Source organism: Nelumbo nucifera, chromosome 7 (genome assembly GCF_055504915.1).
Source record: "Nelumbo nucifera cultivar China Antique chromosome 7, China Antique-T2T, whole genome shotgun sequence".
NCBI lineage: Eukaryota > Viridiplantae > Streptophyta > Magnoliopsida > Proteales > Nelumbonaceae > Nelumbo > Nelumbo nucifera.
The window spans coordinates 2,764,525-2,790,962 of NC_142655.1; the positions used below are offsets into that span (position 1 = coordinate 2,764,525).

Sequence of the window (26,438 nt, forward strand, 5' to 3'; positions counted from 1 at the left end):
GGTAAAACCCTAAAACACTCCCTTGTAGTTATAGGGGTGTATCAGAAATCCCTTGATATGATATGTATGGGCTGATATGCCAGTAGGGGGTGTCAGCTTGTATTGAGGTTCATTTCTCTTTTTTTTTTTCTTTTTTAATATGATTCAGAGAGGGTCGATTTAAGGCCTGTCTACCCCTGAAAGAAAAAAAAAACGGTTTATGAAAAAACAGTATACAAAATAGCACTATCAGCAAAAGACATTTGACTCCAAATCCCAATAGTACTCTAGTATCAGTGTATCACATCCCTGGTTGACCCATTTAGATCCAGCCACAACATTTAACGGCGCATTGCATGGTACCTCTTGTCTCTTCTTTAAACTTTGGCACCACATGATGTTATTGAGAGTGAGGAATAGTCAAGATTTGGACTTTTTCTGTTTATCTAGAAATGGGTTGCTATCATTGGATCCAATACGGGAGCATCTTGAACCGTGTAATTCCATACCACCGCGTAATTATTAAATGATCTGTATTTTTTTTTTTATTATTATTATTATTTTGGTCCAATCCGATCTAATCTAATATGAATTCATTATAAATGGATCAGGTTCAATCCAATCCAATAAATATTTTAGACCATTTTAGACTGGTCTAATTCAATGTCTAAACTGTCGAATCTGTTTAAATTCGTTTTGATTTAAATTGGTTTCAATCCAAATTTGGTTGATTGATACCTATATTCTTATCTCGTATCAATGGACGCGATATTGGCTTAATCCAACCCAATCCAATATAAATTTATTATGAACAGACCAGGTCCAATCCAATCTAATAAACATTTTGGACCAGATTGGTCCAATCCATCCAAATTGATTTTGGACTGGATGGGGTCCAATTTAAAACCGGTCCAATGACAGCCTTATCTCCCATGAACTTTATAATACAGTTGTAAGTAAACTCTTCTTGGTAGAATATTCTAAAAAAAAGGCATAAAATGTCTAAAATGCCCATATAGTTACTATTGAAGCTGGTTCCTAAGACTGTGTTTGGTTGTAGAGCAATTTTATTTGTACTAGTACAAATGTATGGAAGTGCAAATGAAAGGTTTGGTTTAGTTTTGTTTTGGGTTTTACTTTATTCTGCTTTATGTCTTCTTTTACTTCATTTGTACTGCAATCAAACAAAGTGAAGTAAAATTTGAAACAAAAATAAATCAAAATTTACACCCAAAATATTTGCACTGCCATAGTTTTCATCAGTGCAAATAAAACACTGCATAAGGGAAAAAACAATACAAACTTATGAACAAAAACGAAGAGAGTTTAAAGTTGTAGTTCCACTTTTGAGTGGTTGATATGAAGGGAAAAATTGGAAAATAAATCAATTTTAGAAAAGAGATTGAAAGGGTTTGTGATGGTAATTTATATGAAGAGAAAATTTGGAAAATAAACATTTTCAAAAGTAATTGTATGGGTATTTTAGACATTTTCATACCTCATTTAAGAAAATTTTGTTAGAGGGGATCTATTTGCAATTATGACAAAAAGGGGTGATGATTGCTATTACCAAACTTTAGAGAAAATTACAACAATAGTCACAAACTTTAGAGGAGGTTTCAGCAATTTACCCTTTTGTTTTTGTTTGGATGCAAGGTTCAAAGTATCAATACGATACGAGTTTCGGCCGTATCGTATCAATACTTAGAAACGACCAAACATATATATATATATATATATTATTTTTTTTTCAAAGTTTGGTTTTTTAGGAATCTTAAAACGTGTTTTTTTATTATTAAAAAATTGAGGGTCCGAAACACATGGAAATAGGCGTTTCGGACCATATCGTTTTCAAAAGATACGATATGATACACCCCGTATCAGGTGTATTGTATCGATACTTTGAACCATGCTTGGCTGCTTGAATCCTTCCTGCTTAGGGGTGATCATGGGCTGGGCCTGGTTGGGCTTTGCACTTATGATAAGGGCTATAGAGTAGGTCCGGGCTTGACCCGGCCCGGGGTTTTGGGTTTGAAACATAAGTCCTAGCCCAGGTCTATACGGGGCCGGGCCCAATTCTGGGCCAATGTCACTCATATATAAAACATTACATATCTATAATATTTTTATGTTAAATGACATAACATGCATATAAACTTATTTTATATATTATATAATATAAAATATTACATATAATATAAATTGTACATGTCATGTTATAATATTTATATATAAAATGAATAACATAATGGAAAATAACATGTATACATATATATACATTATACACAAAATGTGTTAAGTTTAAATATATGCGGATCGAGTTTGAAGTATTAAGTCCAAGCCCAACTCTAAAATTTGTGGACCTGATGTGGGCCTGGGCTGGGCCTGATCACAAAACCCAGACCCAAGCCCGGGCTGGGCCCAGGCCAGCCCGCATATATTTAAACTTACACATTTTGTGTATAATATATACATATGTATATATGTTATTTTATATATAAATATTATAACATGATATGTATAATTTATATTATATGTAATAATTTATATTATATAATGTATAAAATAAGTTTATATGCATATTATGTCATATAATATATAGATATATAATATTTTATATATATATATGTGACATTAGCCCGGCCCGACCCGGCCTGTGCCCATATAAACCTGAGTTAGAACTTATATTTCAGGCCCGGAATATTTATCATAAGTGAAAGCTCTATTCCTGCTTCCTTCCGGTAAAGTTCGCCAATCGCCAATGTCGACTCGTCCTTCGTCAAACAACAGCTGTAGTGAATGAACTGAATGACTTATCATTTGTGATTTAAATAATAAGTCAAATGGGCTTAGCGGCGGGCCAGCGGCTCATGAGTCGGTCATTAACTCATTATGACAACTTGACAAGAAGATTGACGAGGACATCCCGTTCCGTCTTCGACGGAACGGGATGTGCTCCTCACACAGGGGCGCCTCACGGGGCACATCCACCGAGAACATCTCCCGTGAATAATAACTTATAAGTAAGTGCGGGAAATGTTCCAATGTATGGTAGGATGTCCGCCACTGCCAGCGCCACCCACCTATATAAATTATAGAAGAGCCCCGGCTTTCCTGATACATCGTCATCGTCATCCCTTCATTCCAACATTTTCACTCTGCAATCTGCATCTTCTCCCGACCTTGAAACTCTCTGCTGCGATTTTCGGCAGAATGGTTTTCAACTTCAACTTCGAGGGTGCAGGCCTAGGAGATATGTTGCTCAAGGTAGCCATCTTTCTGCTTGTGCAAGCTCTGGTCTACTTCATCCTCTCCAATTCCTCCAACATCTTCTCCAACAACGTGCGCAGGTCTAGTCTTAGAACTGTTCGTTCCGTCAGTATTCGTCGGATCTTGGCTGCACTCTCAGACTTACCTGGTGAACCATCGCCGCTGGGGTCAATGGCTTCTTCGCCGTCTCCAAAATCCCAACAAACTCATGAAGCCGATCACTAGAATACAATCTAATACCCATAATCCACTTGGGATCGATTTAGTTTATTGCTTCAAGTGATATAATACATATGTCAATGTGTCTTCCCAAGGTTTTCTTTTGTTCTTTGGTCGTATAGATATAATTTTACGTAGTGGCTATGTAAATTATTGTATAGTTTCGAGTTTGATTGTAATATTTTCCATTTTTGAATAATATAACAAGCTAGCTTAGTTTGAATCCCCACCCAGATAGTTCTAACACTAATGCTCGGTTGGGTGCTTTGCACAACATAGAACACCCACTTAATTCATCCTGGATTAATGCTTTTTTTTTTTTTGAGAATAGAATTTGTTCAGAACCTAAAACCTACCAACCAGAAAACAAAATGACAAGTAGAAAAACTAAAAGAGAAGGGAAAGTGTAAAACAGAGCAATACAAAGCATAAATATAAATTTATAGATTTATATGGTTCAGATTTTAGTTTTATGTCCACGCCGACAGAAGGAGAAGAAATCCATTATCCAAATGTTCATAGCTTTTAAAGCCTTGGCTCCCAATATACCTAAAGTTTCCCTTCCTCGTATCTTACACGCTTTGTTGCTCTCTTTTCTTGGTTCACAAGATACTGGATAAATTTCTGTGTAAGGTACAGAAACCTCAAACCAGGTTGGCCCCATAAATTGCCAAGTATCAGATTTTCAGATTTTGTGAGTCCTGCAAAATTGAATCATGGGGCAAATTCACGACTGGTATTAGCAAATGATCCTAAGAAAATTCAAAATTCCACCTTGTGACGACATTGGAGTCGAGGGCCATCTTAGAGTTGGACCGTTTCAACGATAAGGTTGCTTGCACCTGTCTGCTTGGTATAACAGACGTCCATGAATAGAGCTTGGGGTTGGACTCTACTCCTGTTACGCAAACACCCGCCCATGGACTGAGATGGTGGTATGACCTATGAAAGCTCTACGACCATTAAAAAAACCAAGAATTTGATGGGTGTAGGCCTGTATCTGCTTCTGATCCAAACAATACATCAGTTGCTTACGCTTCTAACTTGCGGCCAACACTCTTCTGAAAGCAAGAATTAGGAAAGTTGAACCTTCAAACTGATAAAATTATCGTTTAAGACTCTATCAAACACGCAATAGATGATATGATAACGAATTATAAATTTTCTCTAGGTCAGGATTTCTCCTCCTAGAAGGTAAACGGCTTATCGGATAGCTTTCTGCGCCATATAGCTAACTTCAAAGGCTCAGCCGATTAAAGTTCTAGTAACTGGGTTTTGGTTTTGGCCTGTGCTTTACTGTAAGTAGGCCAAGGCGATGCCTAGTTGCAGACATGCATTTTGCATATTCGAAGAACGAGATCGAACCACCACAGCTGGATTCTTTTTAAGCCATCATTCCACTACAAGGCTTCTCCACTGTCCATATGGCCAGTTTGAATCATCGGATATGGTGGGTCTGATCCTTTTGACGATGTTGAACTCCTTTATGGTCCTCAGGCTCCGGGGCCAAGCTTTTGGCATTTGGGAAAATTGGTTGAATCACACTATTTACTTGGATAGATGCTCGAGAGTCAAGAGACTCCATTAATTTCAACATGCTTGCAGAAGACCCAAATGCGTGAATAAACAGAGTAACCCAGATTATATGTAAATATTTTATTAGTCTAAACTATACAAACACAAGTTTATAAAGAACTGGCAACAATTAATGACATTAATAAGGCAAGAGAGATACATATTAACAGAAAAAAATACACATTTTTGAGAAAGAAAAAAAAGCAATAATAACCATTCCTTAAATGTACTTTTGGATCATTTGTTTGACTTCTTCAATCACCAACCACGCTTTGTGCCCCCCAATAACCTCCTCCTTCATCTCTCCATCTTTCCACACCTGCAGTATCGAATTGCACTCACCTTTATGTTATTTTCCCTGTTCTTTCCTCTCAAGAGGAAGACTCTAAAATATAAATGAAAAGCTTAGAGCAAATTGAATATTACCCAACTGACCTGAATTGTAGGCATTTTCTGATGCAGAAAGAGAAACCCAGAACAGAATGTTCATCAGATTATATACAAAGGAAATCAAAGGCAGATAATTAGTAATAAGCATAAAAGGGACTAATGGAGTGAAAGTATCAAGGATTAGTGGCACATGCCGAGATTTTTCCACGCTTCACCAAAGTTTGAGGGACCGTGTTAACATCCACGCTGTAAAATTTTGCTCTGCAATAAAAGAAATTATCAGAAATGAATGAAGTCAATGAACAATGCAGGCTCTTAAATACAGAGTTGCCGACTCTTTTATCTTTTAATAACCAACAAAATATGTTCTTCAGACTATCTTTTTCCCTGTTTTATTTGCAAGATGAATTCATTCATTTCCCTTTTTTCCCTTTATCATTAGTTTTTTATATAGGGCTTTTCCAGACAAAATCTGAAAGAAATTATCAGTTAAAGAATCCAAAGTACAGAATTTCTTTTAATACCAGTAGCATTACGCACCATGTCTATGGATCACACTGAAGAAAGAAAACCACTTTTCTGAACTATTCTATATTCTGATTGCAATGAAATTGTTTAATAAAAAAATTACAACACTTGAAAGTTTAAATACATATTCCGCAGATGTCTTTACTAAGTATTTTTATGGCAGATTGATGATTTACCAAATGAAGATTTTGGACTCATTAACACCAATAACAAATGCTTAATTACTTACTTGGTATCATATTCCACTGCCAATTTCTCCAATTTGGGCTTCAAATAGATACATTTTCGGCACCAAGTAGCCACCCTGAAAATTAAAAAAAAAAAACGAAGTATTGGTTTAGAAGAAAAAACAGAAAAGGAAATCTATTTGAGTGTGGGGGTGAGAGAGAGAGACCAGTCGATGACGATAGGCTGGGAGAGCTGCTGGGCTTGGAGAAGAATCTGGTCGAAGTGATCACAGTCGGAGATGGGTTCCATTTGGAGGACATTTGGCCTGGAAAAAGCTTCAGCTCTAAAATAAATCCTGGATATCCTTCTGCCCTCTCTCATTCTACTATCGCTTCTTCCAAAACCAAAAGTGGAAGACGAGAATCCTGTTCCGCTCAGTGACACCGAACAGCTTCCCCCAGTCGATGACTGTTGTTGTTGATCTCTGTAACAAATAGGGTCCCTGTATATTATATGTGAATTTGCAACTAAAACTGCCATTCTACCTTCACTATGTCTGTGTGTGTGTCTCAAATAATCAGCAATTCAGCACAGCAAAGGAAAATGTTCTGAACAAAGGATCACAGAACTATAAGACAAGCATTTGGGAATTGTGAATATGATTGCTCAGAAGCCGATTTGGTTTCTTCTTTTTTTTTTCCCTTTATTTTGATATTAAATGGCGAGAAATAAGAGAGAGAGAGAAATGGGTGAAAGCAGAAGAAAAGCTTATCCAAACTGGAAAATCTAGGATCAAGATATTTATGTAGTTTACACTTTACACCTACGAGTTTACTCGGGCCTGGATTTTTGGCGATACGTTTACATTGGATTGCCGCTTGCCGTAGCGTCTAGCCTGAAGATTGTGCTCACCCGCCAGTCGCCACCTGTGGGCTGCCCACCCAAGTCATTTGCTTCGAGTGGCTGCGCTAGAATTTCTGCCACGTGGTGAGATGACTTTGCGGACCTGGGTCCACCATTAAACATTAAAAACTTCCATTTAATGTTAGGGTCTTAATTTTAGAAGTTCTGGGGATGTAGTTCAGATGGTAGAGCGCTCGCTTAGCATGCGAGAGGTACGGGGATCGATACCCCGCATCTCCATCCAACTATTTTGTTTTTTCATAAGTGCTCTCTTCAGCCGCTCGAGACTCGCATTCCTAATCCCACTGATCAGAATATGGGACGGTAATGGAAGTAGAATGCGGAAACAGTGTCATGGATTGAACAAGTGCATCAGGCGGCTATGGTTACCTAATCCCATCAACCTAACCTATATTTTGGTCATGCCATGGATCACTTCTTTACTGGTGGGAGTGGGACTACTGAAATACTGAAACTGGAAACACACTACACACCCTCTCCCTGCACGTGCAATATGTTATATGTATGCTTATTGGTTCGGTCGGTCGGTCCGATGACAATTGACACAGCCCGACTGGCCGAGGCCAGGCACGATCATTGATCACTGATGATTGATTAGTGTCCAAATTCCAATGTCCACCACCCGGGCGTCGGGCGCCTCAAATTTTCTCGTGATTTTATTGGATGGATGAGCTCCTCAACTCTCCTTCCCGCAGATGAATATTGCTCCTCACCAATTTTGACCATCACTCACTCACCTTTGCACGATATAACAACTAACAGGTGAATCCGTGAATTTCTCATTTCTGTCTCTTTTCTTTTCTCTCTCTCTCTCTCTCTCTCAAAAGCTCGATTTTGATTTTAAGAAAATTCTTGTTGCAGATTGAAGGAAATCTAAAACCCAGAGAATATATTCTTCCTTTTCTTTACAGGAAATGAGTTCATCCAAAACATTAAGGAAATTGCAGGTCGTTTCACCCGTTCCTGCGGATATCGATATAGCTAATTCAGTTGAACCCTTTCACATCTCAGAGATTGCGAAAGAGCTAAATCTCAGTAGCAACCACTACGATCTCTACGGAAAATACAAGGCCAAGGTAATTTACGTGAACCCCACTGATTGTTTTATCTCATTTTCCCATTCCCCGGGTTTCTTTGAAGCTTAAGGAATTCATCTTTTGGAAGTCTTACTGAACTGGGTATTCGTTTTTCTTAAGGTCCTTTTATCTGTTCTTGATGAGCTTCAAGGATCTGGGGATGGGTACTATGTTGTGGTTGGAGGGATCACTCCTACCCCTCTCGGAGAAGGCAAGTCTACTACTACAGTTGGTCTATGCCAAGCATTGGGAGCTTTTCTCGATAAAAAGGTATTCCTTTTCAATCTGTTCATAAGTACCCATCTAATATTTTTTCCCCGTCTTCTCTTTATATTAGAATCAGACTTATTAGGTAGCGTATGTATTTAGATATTTGTCTGATAAGCCTATGCTTCTGATGTCTCTTTAGAGAGGGATGGGTGCAAAATTTTGACCTTCAGTCCAATCTAATGGTGATTTGCCCTCGCCTAATTACCAAATGTAGGGTGGAAAGGTGATACGAATCTTACACCAAAAGCAGAAAGTCTCCGGGGGTTGGATGATTTTTTTATCATGCCTCTTGAGATGATGATAATTTTTTGTGTGCTCATGCGGATTCTTTGCCTCCCCACCCCTATCACACATACACACAAATACTTTTGGCTTCTTTGCTTTTGACTGGGTGTACAGAGCTTTTTCTTGAACAAACATCACTTTGATTAAATGCTTGCCTATGAAACAGGGAATTCTTAAGTAACGTAGTTCATAGTATCCAACTCCAAGATAAGTCACTGTGATACTTTACCGCGTTTTGTTCAGATACCATTAAATTCACATTCTGTACTGGCTTCAGTCATCCCGAGTCCGACTTCTAATCTCACTTGACTTGGTTCCAGACTCACAAGAATTACAGGCACCAGAGTTGGGTCCTGCAAGTGGGATTTGGTCTTTGCTAAATTTTTGTACTTTGAGTATAGCTACAGAAAGAAAGACCTTTGAAAGTCTATAAAATGTAGTAGTATCTATTATTGGAAATATTGGCATGAATATATACTCCCTTTGAGGCAAAGCATGATTTTCATTATCAGATCCTTATGCTTTCAGTTAATCAGTTCTTACTTCATCCTCCTAAACCTTTCCATCGAGTAAGATGAAAGTATAAAACTCTCTAATAATTCTTGTATTCATTTCTTTATGGGACAGGAAGGGGGGTCTTGTTATTAAAGAACACAAGTAAAGAATAGATGAAATTACTTTCATGGACAAATAACTTGAAGTTCCTTGATCTTGAGCTTGAACAAAATAACTTGCAGGTGAAAGTGCATTGCACAAGTTGAAAAATCATATAAAAAATTGCTTAGTGAAATTCCCTACAAAGTTTCATAATGGCCAAAAAGACCAATGCAGAAAAAATTAGTGTTGTAAATGCAATTTCATGAAGATTATAGCTTAAAGTTTTCAGTGAGCTTTGCTGTGACCAGGCTCTCAGGCCCAATGCGTTGTTCTTTACTAGAAAATGTTGAGGCAGGTTATTGGATTTGATCTTATGAAGATTATGGGGGATTTTATTGGAAGAAAATATTATGGAGGAGGAGCTTCATGAGAAAAAAGTTATGATTTTTTTTTTTAGATTTTTGTTTTCTTAGGTTAAATTTAGAGAGAACACTCGTTTGATGGAAGAATGTATCTTCATCTTAAATTGGCAAAAGCACTTGAATTCTCGCAATGCTTTTTACTAGTAACTGATCCAAAAAGAAAATAAAAAAAGAACTCTTTGAAATTACTTCCTTTTCTCTTTACATTACTGGTTTCAAGGTTTCTATTGGTGAGAATAGAAATGTTCCTAACCCTACTTTGTTTGCTAGTGTTTTTCCTCCTAAGTCTTGATTATTCAAAGGATAAACAAATTCATGAAATAGGGCCTGGAAGGAGCTTTCTGATTCCAATTATATATTTTTTTCTAATACCATGGGAGTCATGATCACTCTGATATGTCTATTAGGTGTAATTTGGGATTCCCTGTTCTTTTAGGAGTAACTTTCCTTCTTTGGGATGATTTGTTAGATAAAAACCTCTGTAGTTATCATGTGAGAAATATGAACAAGATTCTTGTCATGTATGTCAGAAGAATTTCTGTGAGTCTCATTCTTTTTTGCCTTATTTCTCCACTCGCAGCAGCTGGTGGTGCATGTTCATTGATTTTGGCATTAATGAGTCATCCAACAATTCTGTTCTGATAAAACTATAGTTGGCAGCATAGTATTCTTTTCACCTAAAAGAATTGTCAATAGATGTTACCTTATGTTGCATTGCTACTCGGTGGAAATATTGGGAATGAGAAAAACATGAGAATTCTAGAAGATAACTTTTTCCATGGTGTTGTTAAAATGCCTTGATGAACATGGGAAATGACCTTGCTTGGTTACTAGGTGCCTTGCCCATCCTGGTTGTCATTTTACATGATTATAGAATTGGAAATTCAGTTCTTGCTGTGCAGCCAAAAGATGATGCAGAAATGTTTCACTTGCCAAAGCCTTCATTTGTTGGAGAGAAGTACATGAGGAAAACCTTTGTAATGTATTAATTTGAGTAAATAAAAAGATACAAAGGAACTTGAAAACCAAAGGTAAAGTTAAATTTCATATTTTTCTATAAACGTGTACACACTGTAGGCCTTTTATGGACCTTCTCCGCTAATATGAAAGACTCTTAAAGGCCCTAACATGATAACCATATATTAGGAAAATAAAAAGTGCATTAAAGTTAAATAAAAGCAATTTAAGAAGATATTTCAACTTATTAAATTTTACATGAATTTCTAAAATAAAATCATTTCAAAAGCTAATATAATAACTTTATAAGTTCCTAATATCATAAGATGATGATATCATGTCCAAATCATGGAAACATAGGATCTCTGCATAGGTACCCTAATGAACTTCCTGGTGAGACTGAAATCAATATATATGAGAAAACTTTATCACCTAGTAAAGCCATATAGGCACTAATTTAATTGAAGGAAATGATACTCATTGAAAAATATAGACTGAGCATGGCTTGGCGCTTACTCTTCTATTCTGTACAGCTTCCAAGAATTATTAGGTATACATGGGAATAATTGAAAATTAAATTGCTATGTTTAGCATAACATTTTTTGGTTATTCTTGATGAATGAATGTCAATAAATTTCCAATTATGATGATGACCATGTTTTGTTAATATCTTCCAATTGTATTCATATTGTTCTCTGCTTGTGCTATTAGGTTGTGACCTGCCTTCGTCAACCATCTCAAGGACCAACATTTGGGATCAAAGGGGGTGCCGCAGGTGGTGGTTACAGTCAAGTGATCCCAATGGATGAGTTCAATCTGCACTTAACAGGAGATATCCATGCAATTACTGCAGCAAATAACCTTCTGGCGGCTGCCATTGATACTCGGATTTTCCATGAGGCAACTCAATCAGATAAGGGCCTTTTAAACAGATTATGCCCACCTAATAAAGAAGGAAAAAGGAGCTTTGCAAATATAATGTTTAGGCGCCTCAAGATGCTTGGTATCTCAAAGAATAACCCTGATGATCTTACACCTGAGGAAGTGAAGAAATTTGTGAGACTTGATATCAATCCTGACTCCATTACCTGGAGAAGAGTTATGGATGTAAATGACCGTTTCCTTAGAAAGATTACCATTGGGCAAGGTCCTGAAGAAAAAGGAATGGTGAGAGAGACAGGCTTTGATATCTCAGTTGCTAGTGAGATCATGGCAGTGCTGGCCCTCACAACATCCTTGTCTGATATGAGAGAGAGACTAGGAAAGATGGTGATAGGGAACAGCAAGGCTGGTGACCCAATAATAGCAGATGATCTTGGTGTTGGAGGTGCCTTGACCGTGTTAATGAAAGATGCCATCGACCCTACTTTAATGCAGACCCTTGAGGGGACTCCAGTTCTTGTACATGCAGGACCTTTTGCCAATATTGCTCATGGGAATTCTTCCATCGTAGCTGATAAGATTGCACTAAAACTGGTAGGACCTGGTGGATTTGTAGTCACAGAGGCAGGTTTTGGTGCAGATATTGGCACGGAAAAGTTTATGAACATAAAATGCCGATACAGCGGTTTAACACCTCAGTGTGCTGTTATCGTTGCAACAATAAGGGCCCTGAAAATGCATGGTGGAGGACCTGAAGTGGTCGCTGGGAAGCCTCTAGACCATGCATATTTATCCGAGAATGTGACTCTTGTTGAAGCTGGCTGTGTGAATCTGGCCAGGCATATCTCCAACACAAAGGCTTATGGGGTCAATGTTGTGGTTGCTGTGAACATGTTCTCAACTGATACCGAGGCAGAGCTGAATGCGGTGAGAAATGCAGCATTAACTGCTGGTGCATTTGATGCTGTTGTTTGCACTCATCATGCCCATGGTGGAAAGGGAGCGGTTAGTGAATTCTTGCCCTAAAAACTTAAATTTCTATCTGTTTGTATGTATAATATCTTATGCTCTTTTGGTAATATTGTAGCACCGATACATGGTATAATATTTTACTAAATATATATGTATGACATGTAATATGGTGTTATATATTATTATATACACTAACTTTTTAAATATGTTTTTTTTTTTTTTTTTTTATGTAACTATAAACATAAAGTTAAAGTAAAATTTTAACTTTAATTCATATGGGCCAGCCCAGATGTTCAGCCCGGCCCAGGTCCAGGCATGTAATATCAGGCCTGGGGTGCGGGCCAGGCCGGGCTCGGGCAGGGCTTAATACTGTTGATACCCTATAAAAACCTGGCCTGGGCCCGGCCCAGCCCATGATCATCCCTAAGATAGAGTGGTTACCATGACGATATTAGGCCTGAATCTATAGGATCATAGGTAGGGTTATCAATGTGTTGGATCATGATCTGGATCTGATCACCTTACACCCACACAGAGTTGGATAAGAAGAGTTTGCTAAAGAAGGGATGTTAACAACTTTGGGATCTTCATCGTAGCAGTATGGTTGGGAAATACTAAAAAATCGAGCACAAACAAGCCTGTGCAGAATTCCTCATTCATCTGGAGATCTTCTCTAAATGATTTAACTAGCAAAAGCATGCCCTTTGAAAAAAAGAATGAAGCTTTGCATGGAGAATACCACTTGGGAAAGCTTAGTGACCTCTTTAGAATACATACATTTGTAAAGTTGGTTTTGTTTTTCTTTGCCAACAATAAGATTATCAGTTACATGTTTTAGAAAAGTCAAATTTAGTTCCTTTTATTGAGGAATTATAACATCCAGTTCCAATCTCGAATTGCATTAGTGAGGTACAGTTCTGATCCTGATGTCCTAAATTCCTAATTATGCAGTTGTATTGAATTCATATCTAGGTATATCAGATCGAAAGCTAGCCTCTTTACAACGACAACATAGACAGGATATGTCTGGGGTTCCATCACATCACAGTGATGTCATCACTCACTCACCACATAGTACATGTTTAAAGGATCTAAGACATGTTTACCTGAGAGGTTACCTACACCACCAACGAGTGATGATCAATGAGATGACTTAAACTACCAAATCTTTTTGTTGGTTTCTCTTCCATCACATAGGTGCTTTAACAGAATGTTTTTCAGTATCTAAATTACTTAAAATAAAAGGACAGTTTGCATGACTCATTCAAGATTATTTTTATTCAGTTACTCTGTAGAGTCCTATTCTGATCCAAAGGGAACAAAAAAGGACAGTCATGATTGCTGTCCTTGATGGGCGTGACCCCAGACCCAAGATATTCCAATGAGTATATTCCTAAGGGATTATCATTATACAAGTGGCACATATGCCCGTACATCCAGATCAGCCAGCCATTGACCCCATGGTGGCCCAGGAAAGTGGTTATACTGATGTCAGTGATCAGGTTAACCATCCACTTTAAGAAAGACTATATTAATGTTAAATGCTTGAATGGAAATTTCGTTGGTGGGATGTATTGGTTGATTTTTATCTCTACCTGCATGTTTCTGTTACTGACGTGAGAAAAAATGTGCCAAAAATTTCTCAAAAAGTGTACCAATTTTCAATGAGCATTCATTAAATAGTGAGGGTGGATTATTAATGAAAGTTACCTAATATTGTTGAGATATTAAAGCATGAAAAATGCATATAGAGTAAGGCAAAAAAGCACAGACGATTGAACTAAAAATCATGAATTTTGTCCTAGAAATTATGTGTATCATTATGCTACCATGGGCCTGATACTGTACAACATCAGTCATTAAAGGTTAGATTTCTAAACAAGTTAGAAAGCTGGGGTAGTTGACCTTTAGTCAGTCTTGTAGGACTGAAAAGAAATCTCTCATCTACCTGAGGATGGACATTTCTTGACAGAAATGTAGTTTCCTCTCAACAATGTCAATAGGAGATTTTGTAGTCTAGGTAAGCAACACATAAGATGATCCCAATGGTTCCATCATCTGAGTTACCAAATGTAAATGGTTACCAAAATTATTTTGGTGCGACCAGATTGGTCTCTGGTCTTAGAGATCTTCAAGTGGTTGTTATTTTGTCCTGTACTACCTGTTGCTGAACCATTAATATGATGTGGGTTGAATATTTACAAGGTTGACATGTATTTATATGTTGCCTATGCATGAAAGATATTGATTGACATGTATCTGTGTTGCTTATGCATGAAAGATAGTGATTCACAGGTTAATTTAATTGTTGAACTTTTACCTAAATGTTATCCTCAGGTTGACCTTGGCATTGCTGTTCAAAGAGCATGTGAGAATGTGACACAACCATTGAGGTTTCTATACCCATTGGATATAAGCATCAAAGATAAAATAGACGCAATAGCAAGGTCTTATGGTGCCAGTGGTGTCGAATTGTTAGACAGTTTTGTATGCCCTTAGCTTCAATCAGAATGATGTACTTTATGAGTTTATTGTAAATGAATAAAGATACATATTTGATTCATGTTCCCTTGGTATGTTTCTGTGTAATACCCTTAAACTGGACACTTAATGAGACTCGTGTTAGTTTAGAATGTTCATAGCCAGTGGGTCGGTCTGGGGAGACCTATCCTGGCAAGGCTGACACTGTGGTGCCACCAAGTCGGTTGGGGTGGCCTGTCTCAGTTGCTAGGGTGAGACCCTAGGCACATACAGTGTAGGATTAATTGAATCTTTGAACTGGACCAGATTTCCAGTATTGCCCTGGACCTTGGAGATTGATGGGCAAAACTGGAAAGTTACACCCGACCCCTAGACTCGATTATGATACTACACTAGGTGTCGGATTGGGCTGTCTTTGATGTACCAATCAGTGAGATCCTTAGCGGGGGTCAAAACCTGGGTATGTTGGGACAGTCCGAGAATTCATCTGAGTGGGTAATCATAGTGACAGGATCAGCCCCTTTATCGGACAAAGGTAATGATCGGGGATGCACTCTCACTGATGGAAACCAAGACTGCCGGCAGCCGATTTCAACCGTTGAGATTTGTTTTGCAAAATATATTTTATATAAGATATAAAAATATATATATTATAGTTTCTAAAATGTTTGCAAAATGTTTTAATTCCCGGGATCCATATAAGTGGAGAGTGCAATACTGTTCCTTGCAGCCGAGGGAGAGGTCCTCTCTTGTCGGGCAGTGTATGATCATTATGGGCTGAGAGGTTAAGTGTAAGACCATTGAGGATAATACCTGATGGGCTAATCTTGCATTTGCCCACAGTCCCTGGGTGTTACAAGGTGGCTTGGCCCAGGGACCACTTAGTGTAAGTGTTGGGCCCATAGAGCCCATTTGATGGGTTTCAGGGGGTGCACTGTCATTAACAGTGTATTCGGCCAGGCCTTGTAACAAAGGCTGGGCCGAACCCATGTGGCTGATGTGTAGATCAATGCTTGGGTCCCACGCCATACAAGGAAACCCAACTGGGCAACAATTTGGAAGCCTTTTGAGTACATAACCTTAAATGGGCTTTAAGCCCATTTCGAACTGGGCTGATTTGATCAGTCATTTAAAGGGGGCGAATTCTAAAGAGGGTCAGCTGAAAGGATTGGGCTTAAACCTTATCCACTCAGAGAGTCCAAGATCTAAATGAGATTTAGATATGGAAACCTTCTAATTAGATTAGGAGACAGCTGATCTTATCTGCAGATAAGATAAGGGTTATCCCTTATCACTAAGGGACTTCTAACCCAAATATGATTTGGATTAGCAGCTCCTAATCTGATTAGGAGCTGATCCCTTTTGAGATTATAAAAGGGGAAGGGGGCGGCAGCCTACTACACAACAACATCCATAGCATTCTTCTCTTTGAAGAAAGAGAGATTGAGAGATTTCCTGCATATTGCGAATTCTCTTCTGCCGCCACCTTCCTGCTTTTGCCATTCCTTCAGTTCGATCTCCAGTTCTTGGGAGCAATCAAGATTGGATCTTGATTTCAATCTTTTAGGGAAAAGATTGGTTGGAGCTGTACTCAAGTCGTCTAGTTGATCCTTAAGAAGGGTCAAGTTCTTTTGGAAGAACGTTGCTGATTCTGCTCCACCCTGCACTGCGCCATCTTCAGTGGGAGCAGTCTTTGGATTATTCATTGGGCGTGAACACCTCCATTGGGAGATATTACATCTCTGTATCAGGTATATTCCTCTCATTTTTTTTGGTTCAGATCTGGTTTAGTTTATGGTTCAAGATTGATCCTTGAAAATATGATTTTCTAAATAGGGAATACGATTCCCAGTTGAAGGGAGAGAAAAATTTTTGAAATTCGCCCCTTATTCCGCAATCTTTGGGCGTCCATAGGATGGATCTCTCATCCCTTCACGAATACTCTGAGCAGGTATAACCCCTTTGCCTTTCTGTTTCCTTCTCTAATGACATCATTTGCCTTTTCTGTTTTCTCTAAATGTTAGCTGTTACATTTTTATTCAGGCCGAGAAACAAATAGAGATGTACACCAGGCAGGGTTTTTCTTCTCTTCCTATTTGCATGGCAAAAACCCAGTATTCCTTCTCACATATACCATCTGAGAAGGGAGCCCCTGTTGGGTTTGTGTTACCAGTCAGGGATGTCAGGGCCAGCATTGGAGCCGGATTTATCTATCCCCTAGTTGGGACCATGAGTACGATGCCCGGGCTTCCCACTCGGCCTTGCTTTTTTGAGATTGATGTGGACACTACAACTGGAAGAGTTCTTGGTCTTTCATAAATAGAGAGAGAGAGAGGTTCTTTTCTCATACTGTTGCATTTGTAGTCTGATCTGGCCCGAAATGGAGATATTCTTGTCAAATGGCACTTGTATTACCTTCATTTACTTTCACTTTGTCAAACGAATGGTATGGCAAGGCTAGATAGAAATTCTCTTCTCTGTCATTTTCTTCAAATTCAAATGTTTATTAGCAAGCAGGCCCCATGTGATTTGTGGTTTGAATGACAACTAAATATAAATTAAGATTAAATAATTGAACATATATTGTTTTTTCCGAGATAGAAAGTCCAAGCTCATGGTTATCAACCATGTATCTCACATACATGACAAAATTTTCCTTGGTTGATTTCTTGACATGCGAATCCGTGTATCACATACAAAAGAACATACACAAACAGACAAAAGTTGGAACATGATATAAAACTGGGTGTTAGCTTGCCAAACACAGAAGGATTCAAAGAAACTCAATACATGAGCTGGAAGATGAAATGGACCTTTTCTTCCCTTTTCAAGGTCCAAATCTCTATTCATTCAATGTTGATCTTTGTCCATACTCTCTCAGCTGATCTTGTTTTCTTTGTAGCTACTATATGTATACACCATCTGCACCTTGTCCTATCCCCTCTACAACAGTTGTATCTATATTTTTTAGCAAGTAGTTTACAACAAGGTTCAAAATTTTGACGCGAATATGCCACACATGGTGGGTGTCCGATGCTCGAACTTTGGCCTTTTGACCCATTTCAGAGGTTAGGCAAGCCTAAGACTTACTACCCCTGACCTTTTTTGAAAAAAGAAAAAAAAAAAAAAGAAGAAGAAGACTGGAATTTGGTAGAAAGTAGGCTACATCCTTTCGAGCGCAATACTTAATTTGAACCTTGATTTACAAGCTACAAAAGGGTAGGATCTCCTCATCCAAAACAGACCTCATTTTGGTAAGAGAGCATCATCCGATAATTTAAGGCATCCCAAGTCCCAACCCGTTCATTTACTTAGATAGAGATTTTCCCCATGACCCACATCCAGATCGTCCAATCATGGTTAAAACCAATAATCTGATTGGAGTAGTCATGAAAGCCGCCTGCCATACGTTGAAGGAATTATGGAATGGTCACAGCTCACAAGCCACAGCCAGAAGCCAACTACTTAGTTGGTAACCATGATACAACTTTGGTGATGATAATAATTTAAGTTTCAACTTTAAACAAAGCTTGCTTTGGTAGTGATTCTGATTTCTGTGAGAATCAATCACGTCACTCTGGATTAGGTCCACTTTCCGTTGTAGTAGTTACAGATTAAAATAAATAAATAATCCGGTCACTCACAGTCACGGATCTCTCAGATTCATGACATCCCAATCCCATTCCTCCATCCCCATCAGATTCAGCAGAGAATCGATTTTAATCGAACGCCATAATTAATCCATTTTATCGTCTGAGCAGTGAGCATCCCTCCTCGATCCTCCCTCCATAAGAATTAGAATTAGGAGCCCCCCCCCCCCCCCCCCCCCCCCCGAATTACTCTCTCTTGGTGCGGATTATTCGTTTCGTTGCTTAAAGAAGGAAGGAATGATGACGATGGTGGTGTATGTTACAGAAAAAAGGGCAGTGATTGGCCATGAAACTGGCATATGTTTCATTGATGGGACACCACATGATTCCATCCCATCCCCGCTTCATCCGGAAGTCAGTATATATGTTGAATGTTGAGAAGAGCCCTTCTTAGTTCTTCTTCCCCCTCCTCCTAATGCTTTTTATAAATATAATAATAATAATAATAATAATAATCACAACTATTACTACTACTACTAGAAAATGTTATGTAAAGAAATGAATAAATTCTATTTGTATTGGCCAAGACCAAGAGAGTAATGTTATTATATGGATTTTCTACATAAAAATATTCACTTTAAAATAAAATTCATCGTGTTTTCTCTCTATTTTGTAAAGCTAGGAAAACCTCCCTTTTCTTTCAAACCAAAGGCAGTCTAAATAACAATATATTATAATATAGGGAAAATCTATGATGCCGAAAAGAATTTTGATAAAATCTGCCTAATTGGCTAACAATACAAGTGGATTGGTCATAAAATTTTTTGGATGTCATGTCTTTCCCCTATCATAATCAAACCATATATTATATTATACTATAAGAAAAAATGCAGATTAATATCCTGTATTTTGGGTCTAATTTCACTTTAGTCATAAACTTTTAAAATGTGGCAGTCTAGTACCCAACGTTACCCAGTTGTCAGTTATGTATATCAGCTTTTGAAAATGTCAAAAATACCATTCACCATCTTGAGCTCAAAAAGTGTATGTTTTGAGAATGGAGTTTTGCAAGGGAATGGTAATACTTGCAGCCATGCATAAAACCTGGGCATGGCAGCAAACATGCATGACAACAATAACAACGGACCCATTTCCAGTAACGCATCCGCTCACGATTCAATAGGTTGCTCCACCAAGGCCTCCAACGCCCTTCAACTCCGCCAGCACTAAGCATAATACCCACCCACTTACGACCTACAACACCAATTAAACATGCCGAGCCCAAGTATGGCTGGCTTACTTATTCTTACTCCACCTGTCTCCCTGGCTCAACGTGCTTCTGCTGCTTCAGCCCGATGCATGGTCTGCCAATTGTCCTACTACACCTAGAACAACAAAGAAGGCCTCACCAGGGCCCAATCCATCATCCAATGCCTCCTTGCCGTGTCTGCCGTCAATGGTGGCCACACCTTTTACGCTAGCTACCTCCATCATGATGAAGTCTATGCATGCTTCAATTCTCTCTGGTTATCTCCCCTTGTGTTAAGAATTAAAGGCATGGAGCGTCGTCGTTAGTTGTCTTGCCGCGTCCGGTGATGATGGTCCCGTTGAGGCTCTACGACTATTTAATTCTGTAATCTGGCGCGTCCATTGTGTTGCCGACCTTGCCATATATAGCCACTGATGCCCGTCCCGATATGATTGCTTACAATATTATGCTTAATGCCTGTGCCAATCTTGGCAACATTGGGAAATAGGGAGAGCTGCCATCTTTGGCGGTGGTGGAGCTAATTTTTTAGCTTGTACGGCCTGGCGCCTGGATTCAACGTTAATTGAGAAACAGAAATCATAAAAAGAGAAGAGAGAAGAAGAGAGATGGTTTAGACTTCTTAGGAGAAGGGCATTTGACTGATCCATAAAAAAAATTAGATAATATCCAAAGGGTGTTTGTGTTTTTTCACATGACATTTAGTATATGATGCCGCAGATGCGGTGCTACTGCTGATGTGTGGGTTGGAAACATTGTTTTTTTTTTTGTTTTGAATCGTTGCCGTCAGGTAGGACATTTCCCAGAGCAACAACACTTTTCCTGTTTGGTATTAATGCTCCGAGAAGTGTTTTCAGCACTGATACCCATTATCCAGGAAACGTCAAATTCGGCGTTGCTCCAAGCCATACCTTCCCAATTTCCAAAATGTAGTTTGGAGCACCATTTTTTATGAAAATATGGTTCCAAATAAATGCCAACGGTTTTATCGTTTTCTAGAGCAAATGCCAAACAATTACTTAATGATTGGTTAACGATTAGGTATTAAAGTTGACACGTGATGCGACGCAATCTGGCTGCTCCTAACTGGAGGTGACTTGGCTCCCAGTAAATGACGGACATGGAGAATCTACACAGAAGGAATCAGAGAACCTGGGGGTGCTTATCCGACGAGGTCGCTCCGATGCTTAAGTCAGTATGTGCGAGCTGAAAGTGATTAGAAAGCAAGAGAGCTAGTAAGCAGTAATTGTGTGTGTACCTTGGGCCCCTGGGGGAAGACCTTTATATAATGGAGTCCTCGCGGGCTTCGTAGAGTAGTTCTGAGATCATTGCTATGATAGAATCTGTTCCCGTGTTAATTGGAGATAACATTATCAATTGATGAGGTTAATCACTTCCGCCCGAATCGGACGGGGAAATAATGCTTAGTTGTTACAAGACGTGATCTCGCAAAATTCGAGAATCGTTGGGAGTGACTTTCGGGGTTATATTGAGGGCAGATTGATATACCCGAGCTGGTTTCTACTTCAAATTGATGTTCTCGAGCTAAGGCTTGTACACTTCGAATTGAATTATGTACTGGTGCCGCGACCTGGTACCGAGGTGCCCTTAGCTCGGGATGATTTCAGCTCGAACCCTTAGTTCGGGGTAGTGGAGTATCACTTTGTAGCGAATTGGCTATGCCGAGTTGGCACCTATGTTGAGTCATGTTCACGTGTCCCCTTATTATGAGGTCAAGCTAAATTACCCTCGATCAACACGTTTTATAACTAGACACTATATTGACACGTTTTAAAATTAGGAGATCAAAATGAGGATAAACCCAAGGTAGACGATACTAATCTATAATTTTCCCTATGTTATATTAGCAAAGGAGGGAATAAATGTCGTTTTTAACATGGTTGTCCAAACTCCAAAGTGAAACCATATAATCCTTAGTGACTGGTAATTCTCATTACCGATACATGATACATACATCTTTTCTTTACTACAATGACAGATCCTTTCCACTAGCACGTCACCATATGTTAATCTAATCGCCTGAGATCAACTGCATATGATTTTTTTGACCCCATGCCTTTGTCTCTTTCTTCCTTGCTCCTTCATCGGAGGACAACTAATTAAGGTTTTCTTTCTGTTCTAATTTCTATGGCTTATAAACTGTTTTCATTGAAACTTTTTGAAGTCGGACCCATTTTGAGTTCTGCCGAGATCTGATCCTTGCTTTGGAGCTCCTCTATTACACCCTAATAATTCACGGGATGACTTGATGAGAAGTCCCGATCCAGTGGGTTTTACCTTTAACTGAAGGAGGACTACTGCTCGTTTTTATCCTCCCGAGGATGCTCTTTTTAATTCTGTTTTCCTTGTTCTTTACCCTTTTTGTTCCTCTAATATTCTGCCACGTATCCATACTCTGACCACTATTGCTCCAGGACGACGGCCGTCTGTCCATGTCCTTGAAAATTTGGTAAGTCCAGAATCCAGAGTTCAGACGATATCTCCTGGTCCTGGTCATGGTTATGGACAAACCCACCTCAAAAACCGTAACTCAGGAGGAATTCAAAAGAAACATTTAACACTGCATCCCTCAAGCTGAATTTTCTTCTTCTTTTCTATCGTTAGGGCTCACACTAATTTACGATCAGGACCACTAGATCAGGGAGGGGAGTTTCTCACTTGCCCCGAAAAAGTGGGCTGCCGCAGTGCAGTAGCAAAGATTGTTCAATTAGATAGATGCAATTCTCTTCTGTTCTATGTTCAGTATTGCGTGTGTGAAACCCAGATGCGAGATCGATGCCCATAAATCTCCAAATAAATTATTCAATAGAAAGAATAACAACAACAACAAAAGGATTAAAGAAGCGAAGAGAAGAGGAAGAATGGGAGATCACTTCGACAATCAAAAGTTGATAAATTTATATCCTCTTGTCCTTGCATGCTTGGTGTAATCAACCAACCAAAATAATAGAATTGAACAAGAAAATGACAAAGTAGCAACAGAAATACATCGCTCAAGCGCTCTATATCTATCCGACCAAAGATTTTTCGATAACATTGAGAGATGAAAATAAAGTTTCATACTATTACGTTGTTACTAATAGTATCAGTAGTAGTAATACTAGTAGATGGTTGTAGATTTACCGGTGGTGCTGGTGCATGGTATGTTTGGCCAAGCAAACTGCTTATAGATCGAGCCTTCACCATACCAATCTTCTTTCTCTTCTTTGTGATCGTTAATGGCTTATCCTCCTCCTCCTCCTCGTCTTCTTCTTCTCCGTACTCTTCCTCCAGCTCCTCCTTAAACTTAAATCCCTTCAGATGTAGCTGCGATGTCGAGGATGACGACGACGACGATAACAGACCTCGTTCTTTTTCCTTCTTGGGTCTAGCCACTGCAGAAGCGCGACAAGGAACGCTGCTCATGCTCCTCAGCCTTCCCTTGCCCAAGTGGTGCTCGCAAAGAGAATAACCAACCAATGTCTGTTGGCAACACCTCCATCCCCTACCATTAACACGACTGCACCTCGAGCCTTCCATCAGCACACCACTGTTTCCTCTCTTCTTCATCAAGCTCGTACCGTTCAGTTTAATCCGATCGTACTTTCGCTCTTCGTCGTCGTCCTCTACTTCTTCTTTTTCGTCGTCGTCCTCTTCTTCCCCTTCTTGTTCATCCTCGTTTTCAACTTGCTGATGAACCCATTTCTTGTTTGTTTTCGTTTTCACTCTACTCTTCATTTTCTTCTCTTTCTCTGTCATCGTATCGCCATTTACCTTCCGCTCGAAATCCCCCCTTCTCTTCTTCAACGGAAATACCTTCTCTCCGTCACACCATCTCCCACCTGTGCACCGACAACACGATAATAATAATAATAATAATAATAATAATAATTATAATAATAATAATAATACTAATATCAATATCAATATCAATATCAACAACAAGAAAAGAAAACGCAGAAACTCGACTCAGATTGTAACGAGAAGTGTTCAATGTTCGGGCAGAAAGCTAATGCATACATATATACCTGGACGAGACCAAGACGACGACGACACTGATGAGTTGCCAACTCCAGCAGATGTCGCTGCACCTGGGTAGCTCTCATTTCTGGCCACAAGTAAACACACATACAAAACGCACAAGGCGCATTAAAGCCCGGAGAAGCACAGTGATGCTAAGATGCACCTCTTGACAGTTACGAGGTACTCGACCAATAAAAGAAAGAAGCCACGACACCCCACCACCACCGCCACCCCCTACAACCACCACCTCAAACTCTAGTCATATTTACTGGGTATAAAATATTTTAATTTCATTTACTATTTTTTAATAATTAATAAAAAATATAAATATGGGTAGGCAGATAAGAGGAAGAAAGAAAGAGATGGATGATGGGACGGGATGGATGATGTGAGGATGGGGGCATGGATGGATGGCACATCCGCACATGATGATGGATAAAGGAAACCGGAACACCATCATACATGCAACTATGCATCTACTCGTACAACCAAAATAGCATTCTAGTTGTTTACCATTATTATTATTATTATTATTATTATTATTATTATTATTATTATTATTATTATTATTATTTTCTTTTTACTCCGGCGAGGAAAAAGAAAAACAGGAAAATGACGAGTTTACCTCCGATTAGTCACAGTAGGGAATCTTCTGTCGTCGGCAGCTTCTTCCTCTACTTCGCCGGATTGAGAGTCCTACAAAATTAGCCGACAAAGTGAGACCCAAGTGCATAATAAATCGTTGCACCAGGTCGAAGGATGAGAAAGAATAGAATGAACAGGAGGGGGGTGGGGGGATTAGCTAATGTGCGCGGGTGAGTGCCGGTTATTAGTGGGAACTGGGAAGACGAGCAAAAGGGGTGGCGGTTTTGGATCACCGGCCATATCGGAAGGCCAGTGCAGTTCTAAAATAGAATTTGAAAGAAAAAAAAGAAGGATAGAGAAAAAATGGGGAAATAATTTGACTAATCCTTACCTGTGTAAGACCGGGGTGCATGCAATCGACCTTGTTCTTCTTCGTGGGTTGCCCGGATTCATCTCTCTCGCTGCTGCTGGAGCAAATCCAGCCGTTAGCTCCTTTAACCATGGTGAGCTGCAGATCCGAGGGATGTCGATCCTCCAGTTTGGGACGGGTGAGGGATGGATTGGGAGGTGAATCGCATGGGAGACGGAGGTGGTGGTTGTTGGTTTCAACGAAGCGATCGGGATGGAGGTGCAACGACCCTGGAGATGGTTCAAGGGGTGACGAAAGAGGTGGTTGGGGTGTGGAAGAGGGGGGATCTGGTGCTAATGGTGTAAGTTGAGGAAGGGACGATGGTGGTGCTGGTTGGGAAGGCCATCGCTTTCGGATCCTCATCGATGGACGCTGGAGATACAGAGACCAGGAGAGAGTAGAGGCTGCACAGAGGGAGAGAGAGAGAGAGAGAGAGTGAGGAAAGGAAGACGAGAGATGGGTATTGCAGGGTGGGATTGTGGGAATTGGGCTTTTGGGGAAGATCACTGAGAGTGCAAAACCCCCCTAAAAGGGAATAAGAGACGGCTCTCTCTCTCTCTCTTCTCCCTAAGTCCCTCCGGTCTTTTTGGGCGTGGTTTCTCTTCATCTTTTTTATTTTTTGTTGCACCACACAAAAAAAACACATACACTATACGCAACGCGCGGAGATCAGACATGCTCCTCACCAACGGCGCCTCACACCGACCTTACAACAGGTTTCAGCCGTATATTTGTAACATCTCTCCATGAATTCAAAATCTACAAGTATAAATTATAAAATGTTACAGGTAAACAGCTGAAACGTGATATAAGATCGATGTGAGGCGCGGTCTGTTAGGAGCAGATCCAAATTCGAGAGTGTTAGTTTTTGTCTGCACGATTACACACGTGTGGACAGTACGGTTGGAGCAGGTAATGGCACTCGGTTACCGGATGGGCCGGTATGGGAGTACGGTAGAAGAAGGAGGTTACAGATCAGGGTGGAAGATTTTTTCTCTTCTTTTTTTTTTTTTGATAAGAAAATAAGTGGGGACTGGGGAGGAGGTGAGTGTTGTTTAGTTTGGTATCTTTTATGGGTTGGGCTGGGTGGGTGGGTCCAGGATCAGGAGGCCGACATGCACGTCGGAGGTCCTAACTCCTAAGGGCACTATCGCTGGTCCCTCATCCAATTCCGCCAACCCAATCTCACGACCGGTCTGTAGTAAATTTTTGCTGTTTTGGCTCTCTCTCTCTCTCTCTACGAATCAATGGTTTATGTTTAACTTTTAACTGCACAATTTGTTACCAGAGGTTAAAAGGAGTGAAGGAGCGATACTAGTCTGTGGTAATCCAATATAGATGGTACTATCACTGTGTTTTTTATCTATGCTTTTTCACTACAGTGGAACTCAGGTTCAGGAGCCAATGAGATGAAATAATTGTGGCGAGTCGGTAATAACTGAGAAAATGAGGAGGAATTGATCCTACTGACTTGGGTGTAGAAGGTGGCAGCCATGTTACTGGGTAAAACCTACGAGTATTGATGTCATGAACCTGGTTGGGAGTTGGGACAGACTTGGGAAAAACGAA

At 39.5% G+C, this 26,438-nt stretch overlaps 4 protein-coding genes and 1 non-coding gene across 8 annotated transcripts; 3 read left to right on the forward strand and 2 right to left on the reverse strand.

Moving 5' to 3' along the window:
• The first annotated feature begins 3,025 nt into the window (after positions 1-3,025).
• On the forward strand, positions 3,026-3,695 carry LOC104597575 (uncharacterized). Its single transcript, XM_010259195.3, has one exon. It carries the CDS (start codon positions 3,028-3,030, stop codon positions 3,472-3,474), a length of 447 nt encoding a protein of 148 aa, XP_010257497.2. The 5' UTR covers positions 3,026-3,027; the 3' UTR covers positions 3,475-3,695.
• Positions 3,696-5,100: 1,405 nt separating this feature from the next.
• WCRKC1 (WCRKC thioredoxin 1) lies at positions 5,101-6,918 on the reverse strand. Of its 2 annotated transcripts, none has more exons than XM_010259193.3 (5): positions 6,356-6,918; positions 6,191-6,265; positions 5,628-5,694; positions 5,470-5,496; positions 5,101-5,362 (listed from the first exon to the last, which is right to left on the reverse strand). In XM_010259193.3, the coding sequence occupies exons 1-5, from the start codon at positions 6,667-6,669 to the stop codon at positions 5,264-5,266; spliced, it is 582 nt and encodes a 193-aa protein (XP_010257495.1). In that variant the 5' UTR covers positions 6,670-6,918; the 3' UTR covers positions 5,101-5,263. The 2 variants fall into 2 exon arrangements, with proteins under 2 accessions (XP_010257495.1, XP_010257496.1); XM_010259194.3 differs by having other exon boundaries at positions 5,479-5,496; positions 6,356-6,911.
• A 281-nt stretch (positions 6,919-7,199) lies between these two features.
• TRNAA-AGC (transfer RNA alanine (anticodon AGC)) lies at positions 7,200-7,272 on the forward strand. The gene has a single exon. It is a non-coding gene; the product is annotated as a tRNA-Ala (tRNA).
• A 207-nt stretch (positions 7,273-7,479) lies between these two features.
• Positions 7,480-17,508, forward strand: LOC104597573 (formate--tetrahydrofolate ligase-like). 3 transcript variants are annotated; one of them, XM_088891953.1, is made up of 7 exons: positions 7,480-7,815; positions 7,965-8,129; positions 8,250-8,399; positions 11,372-12,547; positions 14,852-14,982; positions 16,931-16,946; positions 17,039-17,508. In XM_088891953.1, exons 2-7 carry the CDS (start codon positions 7,968-7,970, stop codon positions 17,312-17,314), a joined length of 1,911 nt encoding a protein of 636 aa, XP_088748079.1. In that variant the 5' UTR covers positions 7,480-7,815; positions 7,965-7,967; the 3' UTR covers positions 17,315-17,508. The 3 variants fall into 3 exon arrangements, with proteins under 3 accessions (XP_088748079.1, XP_088748078.1, XP_088748080.1); XM_088891952.1 differs by having other exon boundaries at positions 7,516-7,815; positions 7,915-8,129; XM_088891954.1 differs by lacking the exons at positions 7,480-7,815; positions 7,965-8,129; positions 8,250-8,399; positions 11,372-12,547; positions 14,852-14,982 and adding an exon at positions 15,923-16,746 and having other exon boundaries at positions 16,832-16,946.
• Positions 17,509-22,742: 5,234 nt separating this feature from the next.
• LOC104597572 (uncharacterized) lies at positions 22,743-25,460 on the reverse strand. The gene is made up of 4 exons (XM_010259191.3): positions 24,852-25,460; positions 24,501-24,571; positions 23,881-23,960; positions 22,743-23,694 (listed from the first exon to the last, which is right to left on the reverse strand). Exons 1-4 carry the CDS (start codon positions 25,230-25,232, stop codon positions 22,931-22,933), a joined length of 1,296 nt encoding a protein of 431 aa, XP_010257493.1. The 5' UTR covers positions 25,233-25,460; the 3' UTR covers positions 22,743-22,930.
• Between the last annotated feature and the right edge of the window lie 978 nt (positions 25,461-26,438).